Source organism: Pseudogymnoascus verrucosus (genome assembly GCF_001662655.1).
Source record: "Pseudogymnoascus verrucosus strain UAMH 10579 unplaced genomic scaffold scaffold_21, whole genome shotgun sequence".
Classification (NCBI taxonomy): domain Eukaryota; kingdom Fungi; phylum Ascomycota; class Leotiomycetes; order Thelebolales; family Thelebolaceae; genus Pseudogymnoascus; species Pseudogymnoascus verrucosus.
Genome location: NW_017263672.1, coordinates 1 through 19,564, shown reverse-complemented (window position 1 = coordinate 19,564; position 19,564 = coordinate 1). Strand labels below are relative to the sequence as shown.

At 47.4% G+C, this 19,564-nt stretch overlaps 6 protein-coding genes across 6 annotated transcripts; 3 read left to right on the top strand and 3 right to left on the bottom strand.

The window, feature by feature from the left end:
- Positions 1-729: 729 nt before the first annotated feature.
- Positions 730-1,121, bottom strand: VE01_04072 (uncharacterized protein; the record flags this gene model as incomplete). Its single annotated transcript, XM_018273549.1, has 3 exons — positions 730-736; positions 801-882; positions 941-1,121. 3 exons carry the CDS (start codon positions 1,119-1,121, stop codon positions 730-732), a joined length of 270 nt encoding a protein of 89 aa, XP_018130451.1.
- A 472-nt stretch (positions 1,122-1,593) lies between these two features.
- On the top strand, positions 1,594-3,840 carry VE01_04071 (uncharacterized protein; the record flags this gene model as incomplete). The annotated part of the gene is made up of 11 exons (XM_018273548.2): positions 1,594-1,599; positions 1,907-1,967; positions 2,015-2,106; positions 2,154-2,365; positions 2,427-2,479; positions 2,549-2,583; positions 2,636-2,777; positions 2,835-2,840; positions 2,896-3,122; positions 3,172-3,589; positions 3,646-3,840. The coding sequence occupies 11 exons, from the start codon at positions 1,594-1,596 to the stop codon at positions 3,681-3,683; spliced, it is 1,290 nt and encodes a 429-aa protein (XP_018130450.1). The 3' UTR covers positions 3,684-3,840.
- Positions 3,841-6,102: 2,262 nt separating this feature from the next.
- Positions 6,103-7,954, bottom strand: VE01_04070 (uncharacterized protein; the record flags this gene model as incomplete). Its single annotated transcript, XM_018273547.2, has 6 exons — positions 7,487-7,954; positions 7,356-7,430; positions 7,228-7,304; positions 6,795-7,172; positions 6,384-6,770; positions 6,103-6,330 (listed from the first exon to the last, which is right to left on the bottom strand). Exons 1-6 carry the CDS (start codon positions 7,542-7,544, stop codon positions 6,103-6,105), a joined length of 1,203 nt encoding a protein of 400 aa, XP_018130449.1. The 5' UTR covers positions 7,545-7,954.
- Positions 7,955-9,031: 1,077 nt separating this feature from the next.
- VE01_04069 (uncharacterized protein) lies at positions 9,032-10,474 on the top strand (the record flags this gene model as incomplete). The annotated part of the gene is made up of 1 exon (XM_018273546.1): positions 9,032-10,474. One exon carries the CDS (start codon positions 9,032-9,034, stop codon positions 10,472-10,474), a length of 1,443 nt encoding a protein of 480 aa, XP_018130549.1.
- Positions 10,475-12,322: 1,848 nt separating this feature from the next.
- On the top strand, positions 12,323-14,061 carry VE01_04068 (uncharacterized protein; the record flags this gene model as incomplete). Its single annotated transcript, XM_018273545.1, has 2 exons — positions 12,323-13,696; positions 13,750-14,061. The coding sequence occupies 2 exons, from the start codon at positions 12,323-12,325 to the stop codon at positions 14,059-14,061; spliced, it is 1,686 nt and encodes a 561-aa protein (XP_018130550.1).
- A 1,576-nt stretch (positions 14,062-15,637) lies between these two features.
- Positions 15,638-17,694, bottom strand: VE01_04067 (uncharacterized protein). The gene is made up of 4 exons (XM_018273544.2): positions 17,246-17,694; positions 17,079-17,186; positions 16,830-17,030; positions 15,638-16,770 (listed from the first exon to the last, which is right to left on the bottom strand). The coding sequence occupies exons 1-4, from the start codon at positions 17,491-17,493 to the stop codon at positions 15,723-15,725; spliced, it is 1,605 nt and encodes a 534-aa protein (XP_018130551.1). The 5' UTR covers positions 17,494-17,694; the 3' UTR covers positions 15,638-15,722.
- Positions 17,695-19,564: the final 1,870 nt, after the last annotated feature.

Sequence of the window (19,564 nt, the reverse complement as noted above, 5' to 3'; positions counted from 1 at the left end):
ACCCCACACCCCACACCCCGCAACCCACGGGGAATGAAGCTCCCGCTCCGCTCCCAACCCGCAAACCCAAGTGGCGTAGCGATAAATTATCACTCCAAAAATGATAATACAGATCCACAGTCTGTCTAGAAAGGGCGCAAGTCGGATATGATACAGGGATCATATATCTTATCCGCTCCATCCCGGCATCTTTCTTACAGGCCTGTAAATGATCTACGGAGCCTCCACACGGGGATGTTTACTAGCACAGTGATCGTGATAATTGGCACTCGCATGTAAGGGGCCGTCGGTCAGTAGCGACATGTTTCTTCCTGGCGCTTTTATCTTCAGCTTTAGCGTCAGCCTCTGTTGTGTCTTCGAACTTTGCAAAGTCCGTTAAATGGATCATCCTGCATGATGGGGAACGATTACGGGTCTACACAATTGTACTGGAGAAGCACAATATGAGGGGTAGGCCATTGACGCCCGCGGACGGATCAAAAAACTTGTACAGGTGCATACAGGTGAAGACAGCCTTAGGAATGATCAAAGAAACAAGATGAAACGTATCATATTGCAATCATATTTTTTCATGCCCGAAACAATCTAGGCGACCCCACTATACACATCGCTCGCCAGGTTATTAATCCAACACTGCTTCTCAGCTCGAATAATCATCCCTAAACTCTCAAACCGTCCCTCTTCCTGCATGTCCCTCATTTTATTTTCTGCCTTGATTTTATCGTTATTCTAAACTCTATGAAACTCATTAGTTTAAATCCATAGATAAGTCACTAGGAACAAACATAGCATTTACTCACCCGTCGAATATAGCCATCAGCCTCTCCCTCTCCCTCTCCTCCCTCGTCATCTTTGGGCCCTCCCATGGTTCCTCCGTCTCTACTGTTTGCTTCCGTAATCGGGTTAATTTGCTTTCCAGCCACATTACCAAAGTTTATACTGCTGCTACTACTACTATTTCGAGCTCCCATGCTGATCCTCTCAGTCACGCCACCGGTGTCGCTAGTACTCCATGCCTCTAAGGCATTGTCTGGAACCTGCACATTCTGCCGGAACAAGAGTCCACTGGAAAAGCCGTAGCCGACGTTCTGCACGAAGTTGTTGGCATCTTTGTCACTCATTTCAAAGAGCAGGCTCGAGAGTTCTTCTCGCACTATAGGCGTGAAAGGAGTCGTCGATAGTCTTAGAATACGGGAACAGAGTGTATTTGTTTTCCCTAGTGGCTGTGCTCGATCATCTGCTGTTGGTAGAGGAGGGTACGCATATGTAATTTCACCTGTCTGGGTGCCAGGCTGTAAACCTTCCGCATCAGCGATAAGATAGGTGACACTTGTCGGTCTAAGTTTCGTTCTGGATAGGCAGTAGTCGCGAGATCAAGGTGGTCTATCATGCGCTCGGCAAACTCTTTTGGATTGGAACGTATCGCTGCATCGCCTGGGTTTGCGGGGTAAGGGGTGTGAGCAGGGGCCCGGAGGTTCCCCGCATGGAGAAGTCCTAAGTTGAGGCAAAATGATTGACGATCCGAGCCTATTCGATAGGAGCTGCTCGGGCCGGTAAGGAACGAATTGTTACTTCACGCTAGGGTTGGGGTCTATGACAGTCCGTCCCGCTCCTCGGGTACAACATTAGCACTTAACACGTCTAGCGCATGAAATCATGGGGCATAGAGGCAAAGTCTAGAGATTTGCAAAATTAGTAAATCTTCTACTTCCTTCAAACATATATATATGGGGGTATCCATGCGTATGATGAGATCTTTAACATCATCGCAATTATTTATTAAACCTTCCTAAGATGCTGACTTTCATTACACTAGGAGCTGCTTTGTTTATAAGTTTGGCATTAGCATCGAAGCAAATTGCAAGTCAAATATCTCACTACAGAAAATAGCTAACGGTTGAGGTAGGTTCCTGGAGCGACCTGGACTGCAAAGGGGACAAACCAGCATGTTCAAGCCCATGGAGGAGGTGAGATTACTCTTCATTAAGAGAAGTGGAGGGCTAAGATTCTCTAGATATCACCCAAGTTGGCTCAACGTACTATTGGATTGGGGAGAACAAGCTTTCCGGGAGCGCATTCCAATCAATCAACTGCTATTCCAGTACCGTATGTATTCAATTCCAGCTTTACGGAACTATACTAATTTTCTTAAGGATCTTGTTCAGTGGACCTTTGTGAACGAACTCCTAACATTGCAACCGGGTGGGGATCTTGGGCCAAACCGTGTTGTCGAAAGACCACATGTTATCTACAACTCTCAAACATTAACATATGTTATGTGGATGCATATTGATTCTAGCGATTACCAAGAAGCCAAAGCTGGAGTTGCTACTTCACCAACAGTTTGTGGCAATTATGCGTATCAGTAAGACTCAGATTCCATTATTCGTTTCTTAAGGGTAATATCTAATACAATGTGATTTTAGAGGCTCTTCTCGGCCGCTTGGTTTTGAATCAAGAGATATGGGCCTTTTTAAAGGTTTGCAATCTATCTTTTATTTGCAATGTTAAAGGAGTTATGGAAACTAATGCTTATTAATGCTTATAGATACTGATGGTAGTGGCTATCTCCTTTCTGAGGACGTATGTGCCCCCGCACACATACAGAAGTTATATACCTAACTCTTTTCTTCAGCGATCTAATGGCCTACGAATTGATAAGCTATCTTCAGATTACCTAAGCGTGGAATCTACAGTCTATATCCTTGCTGATTATGAATCGCCTGCTATGTACAAGTCTAATGGCACTTATTTTATGTTTGGTTCAAGCTTAACTGGTAAGATTCTCCTTTCTACACTTCTCCTATGGATAACAGCTGATATCAAAACGATAGGATGGAGTAAGAACACTTCCTATGATAGCCTTAAATGGCACCTAACTTACGTCATGAACAGATGCAAATGACAACGTGTACACTACAGCAACTAGTCTCCTTGGCCCGTGGGCAGAATGGAAAACGTTCGCAGCCCCTGGCTCTAACACATACAGCTCCCAAACAACCGCTGTGGTATCTATTAATGGGGTTGTTATGTATATGGGGGATCGCTGGGTATCTAACAACCTTATGTCATCAACTTACATCTGGCTACCGTTAACAATATCAGGCACTACTGCCACAATGGTATTACCTGTACCTGTCTTATTATCAAATGCCGCTAACGCATCTATAGGACAACAGGAATAATTGGATAATTAACCCCTCTGCTGGAACCTGGTCATCACCTCCTACGGAAACAGTTATAGAAGCTGAAAGCTGCTCTAACATCCTCATAGGGGGTGCTACAGTCGTATCATGCTCAGGATGCTCTAATGGCAAAGCTGTTGGGTGGATTGGTGGCTCTGGAAACGGCACCTTGACATTCCCTGCTATTTCTAGTTGGACTTCTACTACTACAACGATTCGGATCCAACAGCAGAATGGGGACGGGGTTCAAAGATATGGAAATGTGACGGTTAATGGTGTCTCGAACATAATCGCTTTTGTGCCGACTCCGAACGGGAATACTCCAGGGACTTCTGTCTTGACTGTTCCGCTCAAAAAAGACTCAGCAAATGTGATCAAGTTTGAGGCGTATAATGGTGGATATGGTAAGTATCTACCTCCTACTGTGATTGGAGACTAATGATTTGCTAACTTAGTGAAGTTGCTGATATCGATCGATTAATAGTGCCCATTTCTTAAGAGTAGGCACGCTGTTATGCATACTGATTGGCCTTCGGTGGTTTATCTTACAGTGAATAGCACAGTCTCAGTAAACTAATCTGTTGATAGTGATGGTATAAAGCAGTGTTGTGTTGTGCAGTGTTTCCACGTTTTACATTCTATATAAGGTGGCAGAATTTTGAAGTTTAATGTTTTCCTACATAAGCAATAAAATACATTCTGCTACAGCTCCAACAATTTAAGGAGGGCTTAGAGGTTGTTGTCTTGCATTTGTAATTTGTGAATTAGAAGAAGGGGCGGTGTTTGGTGATTGGGACGGGTACGTACATGTTGAACTGCTCGACCGCAATTATATCCTTGGGATTTCAGACCTGGCTTGTTGCAGTATGGCAAGCGATCGTTTTTCGAGGAAGTTGGAGGACCTGCCAGGAAAATCCTTTAATATATCTAACTCGTCATCTACAGTTCGTCTCCTAGTATCTATGATCCCGGGACATTTTTGGTCCCGCACGAGATAGAGGCACAGCACATTGACCCTCTGATTCCAGCACCAGAAACTGGAGAAGTGACCTGTGATAACGCCCAAATCTTTGAATAACAGAACGCCTCAACCTTTATCACGTCTGCGATTGCGCTCCTGGTCCCCTGGCCGGTGTACCACTATGTCGGAACGAGTTTGCCTGCAGCACGAGAACTAAGATTGAAGCCTAGATATTCTCTCGACGACCACCACTGTTTGCGAACAAGCTCATACACAAGCCCCGGGTTGACGAATGCAACTACCCATTCGTCTCCCAGCCCAACACTTTTCAACCCTCCTTAATTATCTCCAACTGCCAATCGCCAAACTCTTCCGCTTGCCCCTTCTGAACCTTGCAACCCTTGAAACTCTTCTCCCGCTCCTCCCTCTCCCCCACAGCCCATAATTCCGGACGCTTGCCGTCTCGACCAACCCACGGCTGCATCCGCACCGCCTCTATCGAACATCCTTTCATCTCTCCATGCCCCATCAACTGTCAATGCTCTTCCACCTCCACTACCAACCTCGAATTGAATTCACAGCAACATTTGCATCTGATTCCATCAATCACATCCAACCCTTCCTGTGCACCCTTTCCATCCTCCGGCTTCAACCCTAAACAATCCACCCAACCCCAATGATGTGCACGTATATGCCTCTCAACCTTGTTTGCCATATCCTTCTTGATCCCATGTCTCGTCTTCAAATGCTTCCCTACAAACCCCACTGTTATCCCCACCCTACATTCCTTGCAAATCAACCTTTGATACTCTATGTTATCTGTGAATAACGTCGACCACTCATCCAATATTTCCATCATTTGCTTCTCGCTGTCGCTCATTGTCGGTTCTTGCACTGCCTTGCTTACTTTTGTCGATATAACTGGTGCTGTGCTCTGCTGGACTTGTTGGAATATATATATCCTACCCCAAACCCTCCGCCCTGTACTTGTGGTTTGTCCCCCCTATATCTATGGTTTATTCTGTCGCTTTCCAACTTCTCACCTCTTTATTTAATCTATGCCTATTCTCTACTCTATCGTCTATTTGGTCTATCGTGCCTAATCTATACTCCTAACCCCATCTTCCAACCCAGCTGTCAACCAATAAAACACGTAATAAAACACTGGCTTCCATGCCTCCCAATATGATCTTCTTCCCGGATCTTCCCGGCCGCCGGCGTGGTGTATCGTACCTTGAATTCGTACGAACGGGTCTGGTATATCCACTGTTATCGTGACCATGAAATCCCGTAAAGCTTAGGGACTGTCCGCAGAACTTGAATAGACCTTCGTACAAGATTCCAATGTTGTACGAAACGTGGCACGTGGGTAACCCTACACTAACTTACCCAAGCTGTCGTTGTTGAACCTTCAGGGTTGCAGCTTATCATGGTGGAATGGCTGGTCTTCTAGGTACCTCTACGGAGTATTACCTGATACACCTGAGCTATTGTTCGAGCGCCTAAATATCTTTATCAGTGGGTTACTTTGTAACATCCAATTTAAATCGTTGACTTTCAATTGTAATGTCCAATTGAAATCGTTTAAATCATTCGCTGACCCTCTCATCTCCCTCCAAACTTTACTCAACAAACTCCATCTTGAAGCCCGAGGTTACAACCTGGAGTAAACAAATTAATAACTTCACTTCTTCATGTCAAATTAGAAAAACAAATATATTATATGTTTTGTGGCTATCTCTACTATCACCTTACACCCTCGTTTGATTTGTTGCTGTTGAAAATTTCTCTAAGTCCCGCCCAAAACTTTCCACAGGTCGTATAACCTCTAACCCTCAGCACTCTATAATGAAACCTGGTGGGCGCTTTTCCTTCAATTCAGTCAGCATTTGAGTGTTAATATGATCGTGTTTGTCCATACCATCCCATTCACACAAATAGTAGTTCTGGGTTTGATCAAATGTTGAGTAGGGCAAGGTTTGCTACGAGTTCACTGCCGCTTGACTTCCACGACACCTGTGCGGCCAATTCAATGGTCAATTGTGCTGCTGTGATGCGTTTCCTGGGATTCGGCTCAAGCATAGACCGGACTAGTGAAAGATTCTTTGGGGCAGCATCTGCAGCTCGTCGAACTTCGCGAAGCCAATTCAACATCTTTCCGTGGGCCTCCTTATGAAGAGTAACCTCCGCGATTCTCCAAGCCTTTTTGGATTTGGAAGAGGCATGAGGCCCAATACAAACAACATGGTGCCGCCGAAGGGCCAGACGTCACCTTCTCGTCCGCGTCGGCCGTCGAATATGTGTTCTGGGGGAACGTACCAGGGAGTTCCGGCATTACAAGGTACTGGCTTAGCTCCTCTCACAGAAATGTCAAAATCGCAGAGCACAGCTCGACCACCTTCTTGAAGCAGAATATTCTGGGGCTTGATATCGAGATGGGTGACATTTTGGGCATGCATATATTCGATACCACTGGTGATATCCCTCCATATTCGATTCTGTGAAGTTTCTGGCAATAGCGACATGCGATCTCTATCAGAAAATGTAGCTAGATTTGGTCCGATGTATTCAAGCTCTAGACTTAAATTTACGGCGTCGTAGTGGATGAGTGACACAACTGATGGCTGTCAAGGAGTTAGGCCTAAAACATCTGTATCATCTTTCATGAACGAATAGGAGGGCCGATCACTTTGGATTTCCTCGATTTTGTGTGCTTCATCGTATTGTTTCGCGTGGCGGGCGATGTTGTGATTAATATTGTCGGCTAGGTGGTGGTGGTCGATCAGGTTCTCGATGTCTATATTCCCACCGTACGTTGTGAGGAATATGATCCTCGATACCAGGAGCTCGTCCTCCTGGTTCCCATTCTTGAGGCGCTGGCATAGCTTTTTTTCGTAATGCAATTCAACAAACCGAGCTCTGGCGGAAGGGTTGAGCAGCATTGCATTCGCTAGGCAGCGCAGCGCACATCGAGAAGTTGTGAAGGAAGGGCTGTTGAAGGCATGACGAGTGTTGGTTTCGATTCCCTGGTAGGGTTGCCATCAGCATTATTGTGTACAGCGGGATGATTCTCACACATACCTCGTTTGTGAACATGGGATCCGCATCCTTGGAGTCTCGTCCGTATACCTTCAACTGTTCGAGAGCTGCATCCCGCTCTATATCTGTTAGCAATGTCGATTGCACATTAGCTTTTTACAATTGCTCACGGTGCGGTAACATGCAGATCTTCCCAAGATCCCGATTCAGCTCGTATATGACGCGCGCCACCTCGGCCAGTTTCGCTGCGAGAATCTGTCAGGGGGACGATATTCATATTAATTCGTCACAAAGTGCATACCTGGGCCAGTTAATACTGGCGGTGCGACCTTAGCCGGCGCTTTCTTTGGAGGTTTCATGTCGGCAATAGGCTTAGAACAATGTAACTTCAGGTCAAGTATCCCTGTTTATGATGGAGTTGAGGGATCCAGAGACTCAGATGCCGGATCAGACGACGAGGATATGTCATGGCTGGAGGTTAGTAGTCGACTTGAAAAAGCTGGTTCTTCCTTCAAGTGGCATGGTGATGATTGACTTTGGAAGTCGGTCGGGTGCGATAATTTGGGTGTGGTCATCCTGACCAAACTTTGAAAACGCAGCCTTTCTAGTTGCTGGGCAGTTATTCTGGAAACGAACACGCGCGTTAAGCCGCAAGCAGACTGGTCAGGGAGCCAGAAAGTAAGGGTGGTTAGGGGCGTGGATGCGAGTGTGGAAGTTGCCGAGAAGACAGGGGACCGTAGAGGATGATCAATGGGGCGTGTGGGGAACGGGCCCCCAGCCCCAGCTGGAATGCGGAATTGTGTTAGCCTGGAAACTTGCCCAGTTTGGAACAAATATTTAGACGGCACAGGGCTGCCGAATGGAGAGTTGTTCCCGCTTTCTATGGCTTGTTCATCTGCAACAGTCTTGGCCTGAATACGGAGCTGCCGGATCTACAAATTTCCTACGTTTGTTTCCCTGCACCCTAGAAACTTGTCAGGGAGCCAGAAGGTAAGGGTTAGGGGTGTAAATCCGATTCCTGGCCTAGAAACTTGCGGAGGAACGTTGCAGATCCTCCAGGGGGGATCTTTTTAGTGGGGCAAACAAGCCAGCTAATGACCAGCTGGTCATTGCGTACGGTACGGCTCGCTTAATCTTAATGGACACGTACCCTCAACCTTGAGCGAGTCTTTAGCCCCATCTTCTGTCAACAAGTGCCCACTTGACAAACTTGTACTGCGCTGCGCACTAGTAGGCGGGGTAGTAGGCGGGGTACCAGGGTAGACTGACAACCAACCCATGTACCGCTGGGCGCTAGTCCGGGTCCCATCCGTTCACCAAACTAACCAATGTTGAAGCAAACATCTCAGTTACCCAGATCCCCCACCCAGCGCAATTGACAACTATAACCCCATAATTTCCCCGCATTTATATAATGTACCAATCAAGTTTTATTTTAGGTAGGGTGGGATATTGTTCTTTCGCTTCGATTTACATCTTTACTTTTACAAATTAGTCTGAGTAAAGTATTTACGTATTACTGTCTCGGCTCCGACATCCCCGGTGGATTAGAGGGAAAGTTAAACATGATGGAGTGGCAGCCATTTGCCAATTCATGGGGGATTTTTTTTAACAAACTAGACGCTTACTGTAGCGTTTATGGCGACGGGCTCGGATTTTTCTTTCCGTGAACAGATAGTTGGCATCCCCGACTTGGCCTTGAAGACCTTCAAGTGTACAGAATTTGCTATTTAAGGCCAGATTCCTCATTGTTCATAGCCATTAACCACAGATCATCTGTGGTTCCTTCCACAAAAATCGCTCTCCACCCCTTTCCTCTCTTCGTATTTTAAACATTTTCTTCGCAATGCGCTTCCATGCATTCCTAGGATTGGCCGTGGTCTTAGTCCACAGTCCTCTCACGGCGGCCGATGTCACCACAACCATAAGCGCCCAGTCTAACCGGGGGACCTGGGACGGATGGGGAACTTCACTGGCGTGGTGGGCCAAGAAGTTTGGCGATCGTACAGATCTGTCCGATATCCTCTTCACCGTGAAGAAATCGCAGTTCCTCGGCCAGAGCCTACCCGGCTTGGGGTTCAACATCGCCCGCTATAATGCTGGCGCCGGCAGCTCAAACAGCTACAATGGCGAGAGCATGGTGAAGTCGGCGAATATCTTACCCTCAAGACAGATGGATGGTTACTGGGTTAACTGGGCGAGTGAAAACCCGACGTCGTCGAGCTGGAACTGGACGGTTGACAGGCCCCAGCGCCAGGCGTTGCGCCATGCAATCGACAGAGGCGCAACTAGGATAGAGCTGTTCTCCAACTCGCCCATGTGGTGGATGTGCAAGAACCACAATCCGTCTGGCGCCAGCGACGGAAGTGAGAATATCCAGTCCTGGAACCTGGAGCGGCATGCCATCTACATGGCAAACGTTGCCAAGCACTTCAAGGACAAGTGGAACGTGCAATTCGAGTCTGTCGATCCTTTCAATGAACCTTCTGCCGATTGGTGGAGGGCCGATGGCACGCAAGAAGGTTGTCATTTTGACATCGCCACTATGGCGACGGTCATAGGCTACCTTCGCACCCACCTCGATAGTCGCAAGCTGTCGACTATAATCGCGGCCTCGGACGAGTCTTACTACGACCAGGCAGTTAATACTCTCCAAAACATTGGAAGCACGGCGATCAGCAAGATCTCACGCGTCAACGTCCACGGCTACCAGGGCGGAAGCGGAAGGAGAGATACGCTGTACAGCCTCGCATCTGCCGCCAACAAAACACTCTGGAACTCCGAATACGGAGACGGAGACGGAACGGGTATGAATCTTGTCCAGAATCTCCTTTTGGATTTCCGTTGGCTTCTCCCGACGGGCTGGGTGTATTGGCAAGCGCTCGACGGCGGCGGTTGGGGTCTTATAGACGCTAGTAATGATTCTGGTCAGATCAGCGGAGTGAACCAGAAGTACTGGGTGCTTGCGCAGTTCACGCGGCATATTCGCCCTGGAATGCGCATTCTCGACGGCGGTAACGATAACGTTGTCGCTGCGTATAATGCCAGCGCACAGAAGTTGGTTGTTGTCGCTGCCAACTACGACACTGCGCAATATATCAACTTCGATCTGTCCAGTTTCTCCCAGCGCCCCGCTAACGGTACTGCGATTGCTCGCTGGAATACCCAGATCAATGGCGGTGATCGTTATGTTCAGTATTCCAATACAACCGTTTCCGGAGCCAAGTTCTCGTCGTATTTCAATACGAATACCGTGCAGACTTTTGAGGTTACGGGTGTGGTATTGTGAGTATCATTAGGGTTTCTCTTATTATAGTGCTACAAAGAACACAGTGCTAGAATTAATTGGATTTTGCCACGCTAAAAGGGAGACTATGTACAACTACGTCTTTAAATTCTCGAAGTGATGCTTGCGAATTATTTCTGTATATCAACCTTCTCCCACGAAAGCCATCTATGTTGGGCTTAATGCGGAATTCACAAGAGAGTCTATATGGTTAAGGCTAGTGGATTCACATCTCCTGATATGCTAGATGAAGGCTCACCCTCGGTTTCAACTTCCAAAGATGAGGTATCATCTAGCACATCATCACTGTGACCTGAATATCAAACATGGCAATTGAGACATCTTTCGGATGCATATGAGGTGGCGGACGGTAAATCCGTACTGCTGGACCAGTCGCATGGGTGACATCAGATGTAAGATGAGAGGCATCGACAAAATCAGCGACCTCTGAGGGGGTCTCCAAGGGTCTGCCAAGATGAGATGCTTCTGGTTTCTGGTCGTGATGGTCAGCAATCAGCACTAGCTTGCCAAGAACCGCGAATTCAACCTTCAACTTAATGCTGTACACTAAACCCTCGAACGTGTGATTTGATTAGTACGCAAGTTTGCGAATTCCATAGTGATGAGTCCCAGGTCGATGACAATAAAGTCAAAATTGATAACAACAAGTTGGATGACAATTTTTCGATTCTCTCCCTTGTCATGATAGATCAGAGTTGCGTGTTCTGGGGCCGTTTCTTACATCCCTGCGTTTGGTTGTGATTCACGCACACAAACGCTTCAAACATAGGTAACCTAGCAACCGTTGTGTTTTAGCTGTTTTGGGCTGCCCACTGTGTCGGACCCGATATCCCCGGACCTGCTTCCCTAAACACAATGCAACCAGTAGTTTATGTGCTCTATTCATGGATGCGATTGGGCTGAAACTTGTAATTTCGAAGATTGTGTGGGTTTGTATTAATATTGTGGCGGGGTGAATCAATAACGAGAATAGAGCGTAAATACCTCTTCGTGGAAATACCGCATATGTATTTTTGTTTGAATAGAGGGATTTGTAAGACACGTTGAGGTATTATCATGTGCTGTAACGTTAAGGGTGCATTGTGAGTGAAGGACATTTGGTAGTAGGTCAGGCTGGGTGTGGGGGTTAGCTCCGGCAACCTTGCCTTTCTGTATTCTCTAAGAAACTTGCCCCTGTCCATGGGCTTCGGCGCCAGGCTGTAGCCAGCATAGTGCCGAAGCCCCCCATATGGAGATTTTCCTAGGATGTACTGTAGCTAGCGAAAAACAAATTAATTTAGGAATCCATGCGGCCCTAATCTCCCTTAACGTCCTGATTGGCACTCCTGGTCGTCGCTCTGGACAGGCCCGAGTAACTCAAACTCTAAGGATGTGGCAACTGGGCAATCTCAGCTGTTACTTCGCCGACGGCATGTGGGGATTGCACCCGAAGGGCCTTGACTCGTTCTCTTAGTCATTCCCTTCACTGCAATACTCCAGACTCACTCCGCACAGAGCCTGAGCTCCACTACGTCCTCAAACGTGAGAAAATTCCCCATGGTATCGTGGTGTGATCAGATTTTGGGGTTTGGTGAAGGGCACAACAGCCCCATCCATCCTGCCTCGTTTCCCCACCTAGTACCCCAGGATGAGTCCTGTTAGATGGAGGGAGGGACCGTCTTGAGGAACACAGAATTCCTATATAACAAGTTTGCTCCCAGACCCCATGGCTTCTGTTGCAACTCATCATCACTTCACTCGCTCTCCTTGCAAGCCCGACCTGAACCTCGATCTCCTTAAATTGGATCTTCTTCTCACTCCCTACATTCGATGAAAGCAAAAACAATAACAATGGCTGACGACGCTCCTGCCCTTCGCGGGACCTTTGATACTGAGCGCATCGAGGCACCCGTGACGGTCAAGGCCTACCTTATGTGTGCTTTTGCCGCATTTGGAGGAATCTTCTTTGGTTATGATACGGGATGGATGGGAGGTGTTCTTGGAATGCCATACTTCATCCGCCAGCACACCGGTCTCGAATACCCATGGGACAAATACCCCTCTATGGAGGGCGCCGCGTACGAGCAATATAAGCTCGACTTTCATATTCCCGCTACGAATGTATCGCTCATGACTTCTATTCTCTCCTGTGGTACCTTCTGTGGCGCCATCGCCGCTGGTGATATTGCTGATTTCATCGGTCGTCGTATGGCTATCATCGCTGGTTGCATCATCTTCAGCATCGGGGCTGTCCTCCAGACTGCTTCCACCACCCTTGCCGTGATGGTTGTCGGTCGTCTGATTGCTGGCGTCGGTGTTGGTTTCATCTCCGCCATTATCATTCTTTACATGTCCGAGATTGCACCAAAGAATGTCCGCGGTGCCTTGGTTTCCGGATATCAATTCTGCATCACCATTGGCATCCTCCTCGCTAACTGTGTTGTCTATGCGACCCAGCAGCGCGATGACACTGGATCGTACAGAATCCCCATCGGCGTCCAGTTCCTCTGGGCTATCATTCTCGCCGTCGGTCTTTTCCTCCTCCCCGAGTCCCCACGCTATTTCGTCAAGAAGGGTAGACTCGTAGAGGCTGCTGCCGCTCTCGCATCCGTTCGTGGCCAGGAAGTCGACTCTAAATACATTGAGGACGAGCTTGCTGAGATTGTCGCCAACTATGAGTATGAGCAACAGGCCATCCCGCAAACCTCTTACATCGGTGGGTGGGCAAACTGCTTCAAGGGCTCCCTTAGCGACGGTTCATCCAACCTCCGCCGCACTATTCTTGGTATTCTCATGCAGATGATGCAACAGTTGACCGGTATCAACTTTATCTTCTACTTCGGGACCATCTTCTTCCAGTCTCTAGGCACGATCGACAACCCTTTCTTAATCTCCCTCATCACCACCCTCGTGAACGTCCTGTCCACCCCATTAGCCTTCTGGATCATTGAGCGTTTCGGCCGTCGTCGCATTCTTATCATAGGTGCTTCTGGTATGGTTGCCGCCCAGTTCATCGTCGGTATCATCGGTGTAACCGCCGGAAGGTTGGAGGCACACAACGCAACTGCCGTCAAGACCATGATTGCATTCATCTGCATCAACATCTCGTTCTTCGCCACCACTTGGGGTCCAGGCGCTTGGGTCGTCATCGGCGAGGTCTTCCCGCTCCCCATCCGCTCTCGTGGTGTCGGTCTCTCCACCGCCTCTAACTGGTTCTGGAACTTCGTAAGTTATCTCCAATCCCCTAGCTTGGTAAACGCTATTCTAACATTCCCCAGCTTATCGGTTTCATTACCCCATACCTTGTCGGTACCGAGAAAGGGCAGGCAAACCTCGGGGCAAAGGTCTTCTTCTTGTGGGGAGCCCTCTGCTGCGTTTCTTTCACCTTCGCGTACTTCCTCGTCCCAGAAACTAAGGGTCTTTCTCTCGAGCAAGTCGATAAGATGTTGGAGGAGACCAACCCACGTTCCTCCAACAAGTGGAAGCCACACTCCACCTTCGTCGCGGAGATGCGTGCCAAGCATGATGGTATCAAGATTGCCGAGAAGTCCGTTGAGCGCGTCGAGGTTCTCGGCGAGAAGGCTGTTTAAATGTCGCCTCGTGTATAGATACTAAGTATCCCCCGTTCGAGTTTTGTTCTCATCGAGTTTATTAATACTAGAGAGGGGTATTCAGATAATGATCTTGAAGATCCAAAAATTTGACTCTTTCCAAATATGAAATTGAAGTCGATGCTCATTACATATATATACTCTATACATAAGTACCACAGAGGATGGGCGGATTGGGGTAAATTCCCCTCGTTCTAGCCATTCCTAGAAGCTAGCCATTCCTAGAAGTAATGTCATATTATCCTCTCCCATGTCACCCAAATCTCTTGCCCGATTACCGCATACATCTAAACAGGAGGCAATCTAGACGCTGAGGATCTTCATGCTATCCCGGATATACTAAGTCATTATTCCCCTTCCTTCGCTTCCGTAAGTAAGTCGCCGACCGATCAAATCAGTTGTTAACGACTCGCGGGTTTTGCTTCCTCACTGTAAGAACATTCGTTCCTAACGACTTAGACTTCATAGGTTGTATTCCATCACATCTAGTTCACAGTAGCTTCACTTTCTATCACTAGGAGCGATCAGCAATGTTGGCCGAAAACATACCACTCTGTTTGTTGGCCTGGAGAGACCACATGAGAACATGTTGTAGTCAGAATAGCCACAATATCGATGAGTACAGCGATGGCCGGTTAGATAAACGTCGAGAAGGTCTTGCCGCGCGTAGCGCTCTCTCTGTTTCCCGAATTGGGCCAGGGGGCGACCTGTTTGACATGAAGTTTTTGGGGTCTGTTCATGCAGACTAAAAATCTATGCGGGGATATTTGGGTCAGAAAACATAGGGTTCATATGAAATGGGATTCAGGTAACTTCATCACCTTTAATGGTCTCCAGTTTTTATATAAATCTCTTTTCTCGATGGTTCAAATTCTATAGAATTATACGGGCTGATATTAAATTATAGTATCCAGTATCCTTGTCCTACATCTTTATCTTAAGGATTAGCATTGTTGTAACGAATCAGTGTAGAAAAGAAGTTGTACTGAAGTACAACTCCACGAATGTACTTATTATACCATGGTACCCTTTATCGCCACATTTATTTTGCACCGCGATCGCATGAAGCAAAATAACACGTGCAGGGGTTACCAAGAAAAATCATGACAGACGGGAGTATGACTGACCATTACTTGTAAAGTGGGTTGGGTCGAGAAGCGAGTTGGCTAGCGCTGATAGCTATTTAATTAAGACTACGTGCGGATCCCTGTGGGCGATCGTGGATTCCACATAGGCGATCGCGGGGTAATTAAGAGGTCTGCGCTAACAGGGGGGGTCGGTGTCAACCCCTGATCGCATCCTGACACATACGAACACAAGTATTTAGAAAACATATGGGAAGAATATTCATAATATGTTTGAAGCCTTGTCAAAAAAAAAAAAAAATCTATATTCACCACTTACACTCCTCTAAGACCTACCTACGTAACATGTGCGCATGTGGGAGGTGCGTGTAGAAATATCTTATGAGGACAATTCTAGTCTATTTTTACTGATTCATAGTGGTCTGGTTGATTTTGGAAGGATAATTGTTAATATTGTTATATAGTTGTGGCTAATCTCTTCGTTGTTTTTAGAATGAAATTTTTTGTATCAGCGAGCGTGTGGAAAAGATTCCTCCTGCGAACTTCAGAGTTTTCTCAGGCATCCATCAGCTTGGCCGGATCCTCGACACGCATGGTGTGCAACAATGTATTGGCTCCTCTCTTCTCCAAACTCTTCTTCACCGGATTCTTAGCTTCAAAGACTTCTGAAAGTTCCTCCAGCGTGCGCTCCTTGGTCTCTGGGAAGAAGAAATACATAACGACAACCTCAATAAGATCCCAGAAGACGAAAACTAGATAGAACCAGTATCCAATTGCTTGAAGACCAGGGCCAATACCATAGTTAGAAACGGCACCAGCAGCATTAGAAGCAAGATTGCCCAGAGCTGTACCCTTGGCCCGGGTTGCGGTGGGTAAGGTTTCAGCGATGTACATTGATTGTAGGGGAGTCCAACCAAAAGAGAAGACAATCCCGAAAACGTAGATGAATGCAATCGTGCAGTTTGCTGCAGCGCGGTTGGCGGCGCTCTCGGTCGCGAGCTTAGATGTCCCAAATATGACGAGGAAACTCATAGAGCAGAAGACGGTGCTGTAAAGCAAGAGTGGTCGACGGCCAATTACATCCGTCATTCTCGCTCCGGTAACGGCGGCGATGAAGCAAATTATCGGATATATAGCGTTAAGAATGAGTTGGGTATGTGCGTCGTCGATACCGGCGTTTTTCACCATAACGGGTAGATAGTAGCCAGTAGCCGAGTTTCCGCTAAGCTGACCGAAAGTAGCCATGCCCAGAACGCAAATAAGACGTCGCCTGGCAGAATGGGTATTGAACAGCTCACGGTAATCCCACCATTTCTTGTCTGAAGACTGTGTTCCGATCTGATTCTGCATCTCTTTCAATTGTAGCATGACCAGTGGGTGCGTTGCGGACCCCTCCCCGTGATAGCGTGCAAGGACAGCACTAGCCTCGTCATATCGATCGTTGGCCATGAGCCATCGAGGAGACTCTGGTAGGAACCATACAGCGATGGCGACGAAGCCGGAAGTGATCATTTGACACCAGATGGGAATGCGGAAGCCATTGGATGTTTCGATATAAGAGCAGGCGAAGACCACCCATCCAGCAATTATAGATCCGATGTACCTGTGAATCAATATCAATACTATTCTAACATGCTCGAAACCCATTCGTCTCAGACATACCATGTACAATTATAAAAGCCAGTTAACGTCCCTCGCCACTCTGGATGTGCCATCTCGCTGACATAGCACGGAGCGCTTACACAGCAAAAGGATACGCCGAAGCCTAGGACGAATCTTCCTGCCAGAAGCTGGTCGGTTGTGGTCGCGGTTGCTTGGACGCAGGTACCAATTATGATAACTACAGCTCCAACGAACATACCCCTGGTTGAATCAGCAGAAGCCTCATAGGTACGGACTAAATTATCTTACATTCGTCGCCCGTACAGATCATTGACTGGACCTGTGCAGAAGACCGCAGGAATAGCGCCGATATTGTACATGGCGAAAATTAGGCCGGTGAGCTGACTTGAAACGCCACTGCAGGTGTATATATCAGTAATAGAATCTTACAACCCAGTATAAGCATTTACACATACACGTCAAAATAGTCTTGATAAGTTGTCATCGCATTCAAGCCTCCCATAAGACTTCCGTCATAGCCATTGAGACATCCGCAAAGGTAGGCGACCCAAAGACAGCCGTACAGACGCCACATACTCGGCGTGAAGGGATTGTACTTTCCTTCGGTGGCGTCGTGAGCAAGTTGAACGGCGTTGCTTAACTCATCGGTTTTGCTCTCGGTTTGAAGAACATCCTCCTTGAGGTGCAGCTCTGGCTTGTCCATTTTGATGGACAGATGCTTAGTTGAAGAGTTGGACGAAATTGAATGAGTGATCAATGCTGATATAACAGATTTGACCAAGAGGAGACCAACGTGCTCTTATAGATTTCTGACGAAAACAAGGATTAACTGATTTCTGAATAGGTTCACTCAGGCATGCATGGATTCCCCAAGTAATCACGTTGATGTGCATGTGCGTCTGGGGAAGGTGTCTCGGTCCGTCCACGGATATTACCGAGAATGTTGGTCGAGAACATGGGGAGAGCTTTGGTAGCGAGAAATGTGGAGAGCCATCCCTAACTACGTTACTGGAGCTCCAGTCTAATCAAAAACAGTAGGGGGAACAGACATGGGCGACAGTGGGGCTAAAGAGCGGCCATTACTTTCTAGGTGGTCGCTAGTTGACGGTTTTCGGACGGTTTTCCAACCTAACGATAAGGTTGGGCTCTAGTTTATTGCTCCAACTGTAGTTTTAAACGACGGTAGCGACAGTTCATAGCTTTAACTATAGTTAAACAACAAATATCTACCATTTCAGCCTACACATTTAGGCTCTGTAAGTTCTACTTTTGCGGTCCTTACTTATATACCGTTGTAAAGCAGTTGTACAACTGTTGTTTGTTACGAAAACTGCGGCCGACCGTTCTACAACCGCTTGCCTGCCACTAGGAAACCTGTGGCGCTTGCGTACTATCGCAATTTTGAAGCGTCATGTATACTTGAAAGTAAAATGTGCCTAAGATAAAAGGCAAGGGTTCACGGAACGCCGTTGCCTTTCCCTTAATTCCTTCCTGGAAGCAAAAGACCAAAAACACCACGGCTCGGGATGGTGCTCCGGAGCAAAGTGAGCTAAAATTGGAAGTATCACCCTGCGTCTATCCGTCTCGGCCCGACAACTTTTTGTAGTCTCAGCTAAATTCCCTAGGTGGAAATAACATATTTGTGCTGCGCAAATGAAGTAAAAGTCCAATCGGTTTCAGATCACGTATGGCTTCTGTGTCGCTGCTCATGCGAATGAGACGGTATACCGTCCACTTTGGACAAGATGCTCTTTTGCTAGAGTAAAGCCTGCATGATATTCATGCTAGCAGCTTTGTACTCGCTAGCAGAATTGGATCCACATTTGCGATTGTGGGGTAGAGCTAGGTATCGACATCGAGGATAATATTTCCAAGTGTTCTAACTATATCGTTCCGCCCCATAGTGTCGGACCTGGTATCCCCGAACCCGCTTCCCCAAACAGAATGGAATTAGTAGTGCACGGCCTTAGTTCAGCGGTTCCCTAGACCTTCCCCTTTCTCAAACCCACACTCTACCACTCTTTGGCTGGGCCAACCCCGCCATCTGCATGGCGCCTGCATCATCCCAGTACATAGAGCAGCGATTCCTGGGCCCTGTCTGTCTTGAGCAATTTTATATCAGCTATCGACCTCAATCGTCGCCGTGGTGAAGTTTTGCTTCGTCAGTCTCGACCTGTTCGATCCGCATCTACTCAACTTTCCAGCCACGATCACTCAAATGGACACGCTGCTAGATTAGGCATCTATAACTTCCGACACACACAGCGTCCCGGCGCGCGCACTTCAGAAACCATGTATCAGGCGAAGAATGTGTACTTGATCTGTGGCTTTGCCGCCATTGGTAAGTCCACTTCCTCTCTGTGTGCTTGTGGCCGAATGTAGGGTGATGTCTCGTGACAGATCGGGCATTAGGACATTAGATCATAAGAAACCACCAAGCTGACCTAATGGTGGCTAGGCGGTGGCCTTTCTGGCTTCGATATCTCCTCTATGTCAGGAGTCCTTGGGACAGCGGCGTATAAACGATACTTCAATAATCCGTGAGCGCCGCCGGATCTGACCATGTACGGACACCGCTTACTCAGACAGCGTTTCCTCTACCTAGGGCGCCATCACTGCCTCCATGCCCTTTGGATCCTTTTTTGGCGCCCTCCTTTCCTCATTCGTCGCCGATCGCTATTCCCGCCGCACCGCCATCTAATGCTCCTATATCCTCTAGGTGATTGGGTCCATTAAACAGTGAAAATGGTCATAGGGTTAGACTTATGTTTTTA